The 12172-nt window shown below is 24.8% G+C and overlaps 1 protein-coding gene across 2 annotated transcripts in view; it reads right to left on the reverse strand.

Annotated features, from left to right (window-relative positions):
- Nucleotides 1–279: 279 nt before the first annotated feature.
- The window catches only part of LOC145834697 (retinoic acid receptor beta-like), a 70734-nt gene continuing 58841 nt past the window's right edge, over nt 280–12172 (reverse strand). For both annotated transcript variants that reach the window (XM_082942193.1, XM_082942194.1), the window contains 7 exons: nt 7163–7304; nt 4024–4214; nt 2560–2811; nt 2237–2353; nt 1992–2079; nt 1585–1726; nt 280–1238 (listed from right to left, as the gene is read on the reverse strand). In XM_082942193.1, the coding sequence (XP_082798319.1) occupies nt 1127–1238; nt 1585–1726; nt 1992–2079; nt 2237–2353; nt 2560–2811; nt 4024–4214; nt 7163–7304 (1044 nt within the window). In that variant the 3' untranslated portion in view covers nt 280–1126. The remainder of the gene's footprint in view (nt 1239–1584; nt 1727–1991; nt 2080–2236; nt 2354–2559; nt 2812–4023; nt 4215–7162; nt 7305–12172) is intronic.

The following is a 12172-nucleotide window of genomic DNA, read 5'->3' on the forward strand; positions in this document are numbered from 1 at the left end:
AAACCTCTTAAAATGAAAAAAAAAAAGTTTTTTTTTGGAATTGAAATTTACTATAACACAGAATTTAAGTACTACTACTATAAACCTAAATATACTATGGAATCTGAGTAAACTTAAATTAAATATTTTCATAGTTATCGATTCGTTATAATTGATGTTATACTTTGTAATATTTAAGCAGTCTATTATTTTAAGAGATAGCCTACATAGCAAAATTTACCATGCTTTATATATAAGATACACAATAAAACAACATAGAAAATTTATTACCGAAAACGAAAAAGGAATGAAATATAAAATCAGAATTTTTTTTTGATGTGATAATAATTCAACTCATTGTAGCAGCTAACAAAATTTTATTTGTCAAGGCTTTTAAAAAAGTTAATATACTAATAAATAAGGCCACTACTTTAAATATATTTGGTATTTAACACTTGATACTAAACAAGGCAAGAAATTTAAAAATCTTTGCAACAAACAAGTTTTGTCATTTTTTTGTGTCAAATTTTTTCTTAATTAAAATAAAAATGTCTTGTAGGCACAACATAGAAGCTTTTATGTGGAAAAAACAAGTTCTTTAAATTTTATAGACAAAAGTATTCCTTAAACATTTACAGTAAGTAACCAAAAAATACTTAAGTATTAAAAAAAATCATTATCAGCATTAAAAACAAGTTTTTATAAACATGATATTAGATAAAATCATCACATGTTAAAGTATATTTTCAAATAAATAAGCATCAGTAAGAAACTGTACAAAATAAATACTTAAAAATTAAAAGTAGTATTAAAATTTTAATGGATATAGCTAGTTTTGTGATAACAATATTACTCATTTATATATTTCTTTTTTTACGCTATTTGTAAAAAGTATCTAGAACAAAAAAGAAAAAAAGAAAATAAAATATAACGAAAAAACAACTAAAATATTTTTTTTACTTTAATAATTTTATATTTTATTAAATTCGTTCGGAAAAGTTACCTCTTAATAGTTTTATTTTAAGAAAAGTATTGATACACTTTAAGTACAAACTTAAATAAAAAAGCAATCATTATGAGCTCATAACATGATAACAGATCATCTCTTCAATACGTTGTTCCAAACTATCTCAATGTGACGTCACAATTACTCCACTTCGTTCTCCAGTATCATCTCGTTCATAAGTGGGGGAATGGATCCCTGTGGAAGTTCGTGTTTCACATCCACAACCCTGCTCGCTCCCTTCATACTTATCGATCTGTTAATTTATTGTTTATTGTTAAAATCTACATACTAATTTTAATTAGAAGGCAACATCAGACCCATTAAGTAGAATTAACTGATGCATTGCTTAGCTTTAAAACAAATTGTGCAAAACATTTATTATTGATCTTCTTTTTTTTTTTTAAATTTGGTTTCAACTTGGTATTCAGTATACAGTAGTCTTTTTAAAATATCATCTTATTACAACTTTATTTCATTTTTTTCATATTGTAATTTTTAAAACTACGCGGCCTTTGAGGACTTTTAAAAAAGTCTGGCCTGCGATAGAAAATTTGCAATACACCTGACGTTCAAACTAATATATATTTTCGCCTTTTCACCTGAGATCAGTTAATTTGACCATGAGTTTAGGAAACAATCTTTTGTTTTCAGGCCTTCTCTTTCTCATGTAGTACTTGAGTCCTTCTGTTAATTTCAACTGAAGTTTTTCTACTTTTTCTGGTTCCTCTAGATCAGGTCGGTCTGAAAGTATTTATTACAATACAGTTAAACATCCATGCTTTTATTGATTACGAAACTTATCAAAATTTGATTCAGTTGTTTCTCTTCTTCCTAACATACTGTTAAAATGAACAAAATAAAAATATTGTTTTGCAGTGGTCAATTTTTTTTTTTGATTAAATCATTCATATAAAAAAGGTACTGATTTTTATTTGTAATCTTGAGTAATAAGAAAATAAAAATCAAAAACAAAACTATTTTAATATAAAAACAAAAGTTTTATTACCTGATGAAATAAGGCAAATAGCAGCTAGAAGACCAATTTCAGTTGAATCAGCTTTTAATGGTTGAAGTGAAATGGCAAAAGCGAACATCTGTAAAATATCATATCAAGCATTAGAACAATTTAAATATTAATTAACTCTGAATTAAAAAATTCTGATGATGAAACTAAAAATTCAATCTTATAAATTAGCTCACAAATTCACAACATAAGTTACTATACTTTATAAAAATCCCCTAAACAACAACCTGATCGGTCATGGGGCCGCACCCGCACATTCTCATTTGTGTCCTGGTCAGTGTCAGTCCATCGCTGAAAGTCATCGTGTCCTGGTCTGGTAAGTATCGCGAACATATGCGCAGAAACTTTAAAATATATAAGTTTTAGCAATTTTATAAAATATTGTACATTGTACTTAAGTTTATTAATAAATGAAATATTTATTTTATTTTCTTGTTTATTTATACATGCATTTACAAATATACTTTTGATTAAAGTATTTAGCAAAATACAATTTTTTTTATTTATCGAAAAGGTCGTTTAATATTTTGAAATGACAACAAACACCAACCAGTATTTCCAAGCAAGCGCATTTCAGCAAAGTGATCTGATCGGCGATTGTGAAGTTTTGAAATCCGGGAATACCCTTGGCAAACTCGACGATTTTCACGATGGACTTGGTACTGAGGTCAGCAAATTTCTTCCACAGCTCCAGTTCGGTCTTGGAAGGCGGCTTGTTGGTTGACGGGGCGTTGCCATCTGGTTGCTTGGTAACCGTGGCAGGTTGCTTTTGTTGGGAGGGGGCGCCGTTTGGTGGCGATGGCTGCAAGTACACAAGATAAATAAGAAAAATAAATAAACCAAAATTTTAAATTTTCTAATTAAACCCATCTTTATATAGATTAATTTCACATTCAGTTTAGTGTCTTTTAAAAATACTATATATTTAGACCTGGCTGCAAGTATACAAGAAGAATAAAAAAATAAATAAACCAAAATTTTACCTTACTTATAGATATTTGAAGGTTAAACCCATCTTTATATAGACTATTTTCACATTCATTTAGTGTCTTTTAAAAATACTATATATTTAGACCTCATATTTCAAAATAAGCTAAAACTTTAAAGGTTTAAATTCTTTAATATCAAATTTAGTTTAACTTAACTATACTGAAAAAAAATCCTGTTTTTTATATAATTATAAGTTAGGTTCAAACAAAGTTTAACTCATAAACCGTTGAAATTTGACTTATTTAAAAGAAATTACTAGTTATTTTGCAACACTTTTATTTATGTTTTCTCGGATTAAGTTTGTTTACATGTGTCAAAAATAAACAAACAAATGTACATAAGGTAAGTTACTTTTTATGGCGTGAAGATCTTGTGTTGCTCTATATATTTATTTTAAATTTTTCAATAAATTATAATTTTATGGTGATAATTATCTTTAACAAGTGTACAACATTTTAAACGACAGAAAACTATTTTTGGGTGACCTTATCTATTCTTTACTATAAAACAAAGTTGATTGGTAAACACAACTAAACTTAACAAATAAACAAAATAATACAATTTTATGGTTAGTATAATTCATCACAGTTAACTTGCTATAATTCATAATAATATTTTTAAATATATTTATAGACACTTTTGTTTACAAATGTCAAAACCCAAACAGAAATCTACTTCAGATTATCACAGTTAAAATATTTATCTGTGAAACTAATTAACTGTTTTAATAGAAGCATAAAAGTCTTTATTTTTTATCTCAGTTTAGTTGTTTGAAAAACTTAAAAAAAAACTAAATAGTCAGCTCATATTTAAAATAAAGTATTTTAGTCTTATAATGTAAAACTGGTGACTAACAGCTTGTAATTTTGAATGTAACTTAATTAAACTTATACTACATTATACTTACAAATTCATAAAAAAAACTTTAATTTCAGACAAATAATTATTTGATATTATGTGACTTGAATAAAATACATAAATTCCAGATAGCAAAATAATTTTTCATATAACAACTCCAACTAACAGGCTGGTACTTCTTGATGTCGCTCATGTTAGGAAAAGTTTTCAGGTGGTACTGAGCCACTTGCTTGATCAAATCTTCCACTTCCGGTGAAACTTTCACAACTTCTGTGACGTCACTGTTGTTTTGTGACGTAGCTTCCTTCTTTCCTTCCTTCTCCTTACCACGCTTCTTGTTTCGATCGTTTCTTACCGCTGGAAAAAATGTTTTTACATATTTACTTTATTAAAATATATCAGTTTGGGATTTGAAATAGTTAATTTCTATTATTAAGTAGACATAAAAAAATGTTTTATACGGAAAGTTCTAATTTAATAAAAGTAATTTAAAGCTTGTTAGTTCTAAATATTATATTTAAAATTTAGTTTTTAGGTTAAACTAGTTTGAACTATAAACCAAATAGCCTACAACGCAAATTTGTTTGACTTAAATAACTAGCAAATATGATAACATTTTGAAATAATTGATGTTTAAACTAATAAAATAAATATAACAATTAGTTTTGTTTGCTGTTATATGATATACTATTAATTAGTTTAGAACTTTTTAAAACAAGTTGCTGTTAATTAAACAACTAAAATATAATCTTTATAACATATTAAACTGAAAACTTAAAATAAGCCATCTGTATTTATATTTTCTTAAAAATCTCTTCAAATTGTTTGAAGTTTTTATTTAATTTTAGAATATATAAGCATGGGATATGGACACTTTTTTTTTAACAGCAAATGTTTTTTCATTTAACTGTTTATGATAGACACACTGTAATAATTTTAAATAATTTACAGTAATTAAAATATAACTTTGTAAAAATGAATTTTAACAATACTTAGTATTTCTTATGTTATTTAATTGGGTTTTTTAGTCACAGTGTTATGACTTAAAATTGAAAACAGTTATGAAGACGTTATAAACTATTTTATTTATCGACACAGTAATTTATTTATACTTGTTTGTAATTTCACTAAATAAATCATTATTACGTCACTATGCTTTGCAGGATGCAACTTTTTTTTACTTAAACTGTTAACTTACAGTTTAGTATTTTTCTTCGTTTTTTTACTTTTTTTAACGAAATTTGTGAATTAGCTTCAAAAAATTAATTTTTTTTTAGCCTCATAAAATAGACTAAGTAATATACCAATAATCTTTTAGTATATAATATAAAAACGAATTATTCTCAATAATTTTGATAAGTAAAACCCATTAACTTGATTAATTATCTATAATCGTATTAACTTGTTCAGCTTAGCCTTTTAAAAGCTGAAGAAGTAAAGGCATTTTGAAAGTTTTATGTATATAGTGTCAAATAAGTTTGAAGTTAAAAAAAAAACTATCGTTAATTTGTTTTGAAAACCCTTAAAAAATACATTAACGTATTTAATCAAAAACATTTCGAAAAAAGTCGAATGTTTAGTACACTTAAAGTTCTCAATGTAAAATTAATGACATTAAAATGTTTACTAAACTTCTTAAAAGCTTTAATATTTATTAGTTTAGCAGACAATTAAAAAAAAATATAAGAATTAAAATTTACTTAATTTGCTTTTTATTAATCAATTTTAAGATTATTTGAATCAACGAACTTTTTTACTATATTCAAATAGTGAAATTTTTATCTGGAATTAAATTGGGTTGTAAAAAAAGTTAATAAATATTTTATTACCTTCATATTTAAAAAATAAATATGGACAGTTTTATGATTCTCAAAATTTAAAATACGGCTATAAAATTAACGCAAAGCTTTTGTGATAATTTTTAAACAACTTTTATATTTAATTTTAAAGTGTTATATATTAATTTTTTGTAAAATGTGTTTGTAATAAAGAATAAAACTTAAATGCTTTCTAGTTTGATTTTTTTTATTTAAGTTTTTAAACATAAATTTCTAATTTTAATTACTGTATACGGAATTTTAATAGTTTTAATTTAAAACTAGTGCTAACATATTTCTGTTGTTTACAAAGATAGCAAAACACCTTAAATATATGTATATTTTATACCTTAAGTACATAAAATAGTTTAACAAAACTTTAAGCAAAACTATTTTATTGTTCAACCAAAACTTGATTAGTTTATATTTAAATAAACAAAAGATAAAACTTTAAAAAAGAGTTACGTTTATATACTTTCAACAAATTATTTAAACTTTTGTTTACAAACATTTATGTGCTTACAAATTGTATTCAGCAAAAAGGCGCGCTTTATTTTAATAAGTTAAAATTATTGAAGTTTTTAAACAAGCTGATAGCCCCAAGGTACAGCAGCTTAAAAGCTGACACTTGAACACAAGTGAGTTTTTATGTTTTTATTGCTGTAATCTTGTTAAGTAAAATGGATTGTACTTTGTTAAACTTTCTAAATGTATAAACTTGCAAGTTAAAATTAATTTAATCCACTTATAAAATTGTAAAACTTCTTTAATGCTTTTAATCTAAAAAAGTGAACCATGTTAAGTTTTAATTTGTCGTCTTTATATAAAGTTTAATATTTAAACCATTAAGTTAATAAACTTTAAATTATAATACCTTAAGGTGCAAAATAGAAAAAAAACAACTAATTAATTAACTTTGAAATTTTTTATTACTATTATTAAATAAAAGTATAAACAAAACTTACTAGTTTCATATTTTAACTTTGAAACTGTAAAAAGATAAAACTTGTTTTTTATGTTTAGTTTATACAAAATTTTTTATTTTGTAAAGTGTGATTAAGTTTTATTGTTATTATATGTCATGAGTGAAGTTGTTTTTGTTTGAAGTTAATTGTTTTGGAATAAAAGTATTTTATTTACTTTTTATTTCCGATGGCAATGTGAAACATTTTATTTATTATCTTCTTATTAGAAATTTACTCCTTTTACAAGCGCGTGTTGAAAGATATGTTGTTTTTTCATATTACACTTAACTTAATTGTAAGTCTCAAGTTAACTTAATTGTTTATCAAAAAGTAATTTAGTAAAATAATTTTTTCACAAACATTCTCCGAGTATTTTATTTGAAGGAATTCAAATACAAACATTTGACACACAAATAACAAATTATTTCTGAATAAAACTACCACTATAAGATTCAAGAAACTAAATAATTATCTAAATTTTTGTTAAAAGCCATTAAAGTTTATAATATTTAAACAAACAAACATTCTTTGAGCATTCCGACTTGTATGCACTTTTGGAACCTGCAAAATTGACATCTCGATCTCGTTTGTTTTGTCATCTTGCAGTCGCCGTCTCTGTGACACGTGTACTGCATACCCTTCTGCACTGACCGCCTGAAGAACCCCTGTTGAAATGATTAGTTTGTTAAAAAAAAAATATTTTAAAGAACCTCTGGTGAAATAAGTAAAAAATTACTGTTTAGTCGCTTAAACATATGCTAAATTGGATATTGGTCAGAGTAAAACATTGCTAAATATAATTGTACTAAAAGAAAGAAAAAGTATATTAAACTAGTCGTATTTAAAAACAACTTGAAAATATTTAAAAATTAAAATTAAGGTAAATTTTTAAAAATTAATAGTAGATCAAGAAAGGATTTATGAAGTTGTAAATTTATGAACTGATTCTAAATTATTTCTAAAATCAAATTATTTCAGTGATACATAAAATCAACTCTGTATGAATTTTATTAATCACGTCAAATTCATTCTAAAGATTAAGATTAAAAAGTACAAAATATTTTGTGAAAACGTATAACTGTCACGTAACTTTTTCTTACATTTGAAAATTCGAAATATACTTTATATTTATTTAAAAGTTTTTGAGGCATTTAAAATTACGTAAAAATAATTTGAATTATTTTTTATCATAGCTATTCAACTTTTCTTTTATTTCAGAAAAATGTTAATAAAAATAAGTAGAAATAAATCTTAAGATTAAGCTTCAGAAAATATGCTAAATTTATAATTTTGTTTAAACAATTATTTCAACAAATAATCGAAGTTTAGTATTTCTTAAGGATAATTATCTTACAAAAACTTTTAAAGTACAGCAATTTGATAACATATTCGTAAGCAAATACTTAATGAGAAATAAATGTTTTACAGACAAATATCTAAAAAGTATTTTGTTTGTTCAAGTAATTGTATAAAGTTTGTTTGTGGTGATATTCATGTTTAAATAAATATATTTTATATTGGAATTTAAGTAAAATTATATGGTCGAATTTAATATCTATGTTTCATAACAAAAAATTGTTTTAAAATACTTTTACATAAAAATTAAAACAAGCTATTCGTTTTTGTGGGTGAAAGACAAGTTAAAAATTTTTGTAACTAGATGGTAATAAACTGATGTAGTTCGGGATATAAGATAAATTTACAGTACTTTTATTTAATTTTCTTCAATTAAAATACAAATTTTTTTTTTATTAATTCTTCAAAACAGGCGGGTTTGAAAGGTTTTCACAAATTTATAAAAGTTAACAACTCATACAAAAATAGAGCAGCAACATCTGATAGTAATTAAGAAAACATCAAGACTGAGTGATGTACGATGATTGGAAAGTCAAACAAAACCGCCAACTTTCTGATGACTCTTGCTCACTCTTGCGTGACGAAACAGGGCGAAATTGATATTTGCATAGAAAAATTGACAACTTGTCATGATTGAACGAGTTTTTGAAAAATTTAAAAACTTTTCATGTTGTTATAGCTGCCATTTAAAATTGTTTTACTATTTTTGTATATGTGGTTGCATTATTAACATTTAAAATATAAAGTTATTTAAAAAAATAATTAGATCGTTTTTATCTTTATATTTAACTATAGTACTTATTCGTCAATAAACTAAAAACTTATTAAAAAAAAAAACGTTTATAAAGCGGTCAAAAGTTTCTACAAAAAAGTTAATTCTGTAGTAAAATACTGAAGACAGAAAAATATATTTTCCTAAACACTTTACGACTTTCCAACCTCTCAAACCACAAATTAATAAAACTTATTGAAGATTAATTTAAGGAGAAACTTTAACAATTATCGGCGCCAATGAGTGCTTATACAAACAAAATAAAAATTGTAAAAAGTTTTTGTAAATTTTTATTCTTCATGTAATTTAAATTTTACTACCTTTATCCCTTAGGCACGCAGATTAAACTTTAAAAATATTTTTATTTATATATTAATTTGTTGAACTATTAAACAACAATAACTGTTTTTAATCCAGTAAGGTGTATTATTACAGTAAAAATTTGAGAACTGTAACTTTTACAAAGTTTTATTTTTAAGCTTTTAGTATTTGAATTGGGAAATTAGTCTTATGAAATTGTAAATCCTATTTATAAACATTATAAAGTTCATTTTTTATGGAACATATAGTTTATCTAGATATTTGAAGCGTATTTCATTACAAAATAAGAACAATGCAAAGGAAGTAATCAATTTTAAATTTGGAATTTTTTATAAAATATATCAGCATTACAAAACGAATATTTCTTTTCGTTCAAATACATTTTATCAACTTTATGCAGATATTTGATAAACAGAAAAAATATACCAGACAAATTAGTTGAGTTGATTGATCATTTAAATGAATATTTAAACAGACTGTTTCGTTTCATAAAGCACAAAAATATACTGGAAATGTCTGGCAACGTGAAAGATGGATATTCGAACAAAGAAAATGTTATTTGAACAAAGAAATATGTTATTTGAACAAAGGAAAATATTATTTATAGAATGAAGTTTTGACAGGTGTCTAAAAATACTGAAAGATGAATCTTCATTTTAAACTTTGTTTCTTAGTAGCTTCAAAAGACACTTTTAAATTGAATTTATTTAATCAACTGTAAAACAAAAACAGTTTATACTTTTGAAAACAATGTTTTAAATGTTCTGTGGATGAATTTTAGATTAACAATAAACTTATGTAATACTTTTATTAAATATTCATTAACATACTATAAAGCAAACAAATATTGAACGTGCGTATTTTGTATACGTACAAACATTAATGTGATATTATCATTTTCCTGACATCAAACACTCAAAGCAAAAGTAAATTTTGTGGCTTATAAAGCAAACATCGAGCTACGTAATAAAGATTACTTGTTTCAAATTCACTAGTTTTTATTACTTTACGTGTAAAACTGAATTATTTGACAGATTTTCAAACAAACATTTAAACGAATTGAGTGTTTTTGAACGGCTTTGATGATTTTACTCCTGTTTAACTTTTTTTCTGAGAATTTCGTTTCAGTAAATACTTAATTTAATAGTTTGTTTCAGTTACAGCTGTGAAGTTATAAATTATATTTGTTGTAGAAAAACAATTGTGCAAAGTAGTTTATTTGCTTTGTTTGTAGTACATCTATGCTGTGTGCATTTACAAAAACTTTTTTCTTGTAAACAACTAAAATTTAAACATAGATAATTTTTAGCTGTAACTATGAAGTTTGTAAAGGCTCAAAATAAGTGTGTTGGAATTTGAAAATAGGTTCATCAAAAAACTGACTATTAACTTAATTTAAAGATGAATGAAAACCTTTATTAGAAATTGAGATTTAATTAATTTTCAAGACCATATTTCGGTTAATAAATCCAACTTAAAAACATCAAAGCAAATATTTAAACAGACAGCTTCAATTGCTCTTTAATCTGTAAAACGAGAGAATCAATTCGAGAGAGGGAGATTCAAAAACCACTGATGCATGAAGAAGATCTTCAAATTGGATTATGATGGATTTTTTATGCTTGTCAAAATTACTTGTGCTTGGTGATTTATTTGAAGTTTTTACGAAAAAAGTGACTTCAAGTTGCGTAACTTGTTCATAACTAAACGTGATAACATTATACTACATAAGTTCATTGTATGTTTTTTTATGTACCACTCTAACTTAATAAACTTAAAGAAAACTTTTAAATCCTATCTCTATAAAATTTTGATAGATAACTACCAAGTTTAAATCTGTATATGTGTGTTAGGATTTTTCAAACTACACAAATAAAGCATTCCAATAAGTACAATATATTATTTTATATGACCTACACACTAATTGAAAGCAGTTTTAGTAGAAATACAGCTTAGGTGAGTGAAAAAAAACAGATATTTAGCTTTTGAAAAGAAGATTTGAAAAGGGGTATTAAGACAATGATCAAAAACTACAAGACATTACTGCAATAATTCAACTGAAAAACGCATATAGAATAAGAAAAGGTGGCAGTATGAAAGCGAGTAGAAGACAGGGGAGATTAACAAACAGGGCAGGTAGAAAGCTGTCATCAGAAAATCAGTCGACCGTGACGTAGTTCACATGATTGAAATTTGATTTTTACTCGGCTGGAGATTTTGTCTGTAAGCACTAAACATTTTACTGAAATTCAGATTCAATATACTGGTAGTAAACATTTAGTTTGATTGATTTTGAAAATTGAAGATACAAAACTAAATGTTTTGATTTTATGATGTTTTTGCCACAGAATAAACAATTAAAGTTTTAATTTTGGCAGTTAAATTATCCGTAGCAATAAAGTTATACGTGTTTTTGGCAACTAGTTTTTAAAGTCTTTTTTTTTAATATCGTTCCCTGTTTATTGGCATTAAAAATACTTAAACAAACTAAAGAAATATATTTTCTCTAACAATCATTAAAATTTGTCCTTATAAACCTTAAACTGTTAAAAGCTATACTTTTTCAGTGAGAAAATACAATTTCTAAATGTGTGTTTCAACATTTATAAATAAAACAATTTATTACTTGGTTTAATTAAAATTTTATTTTTGATCATTAACTCCAAACAATGTAACTTTTAAGATCGAGTTAATCCAGATGGACTTGGACTGAACGACTTTGGAATTTTCGAATTAAAAATGACTAATAAAGCTACAAGTTGTAGCAAAACCACAAGAGCTTAATTATAAGCTTAAAGTGTTTAAACAATTAATGTAACAACTTTCAAAAAAAATTAATATAAAATAACTTCTAAAAACTTATTTAAGACATAACAAAAACCAATAACAATAATAAACGACATAATGTATACAACAAAGCCTATTTAAAATTTACATGACAATTTAAATAGAAATTACATGAAAAAACAAGACGTATTAAGTTGTTGCAAATTGGATAATAACTAGTTTACAAGAAGATTACAGAATGAAGCTACCTTAACAACCCACATGGGTGGTCGTTGCCATGCACATTATGTTGCCGTG

Source organism: Thalia democratica, chromosome 4, assembly GCF_965202585.1.
Source record: "Thalia democratica chromosome 4, ktThaDemo2.hap1.1, whole genome shotgun sequence".
Classification (NCBI taxonomy): Eukaryota; Metazoa; Chordata; class Thaliacea; order Salpida; family Salpidae; genus Thalia; species Thalia democratica.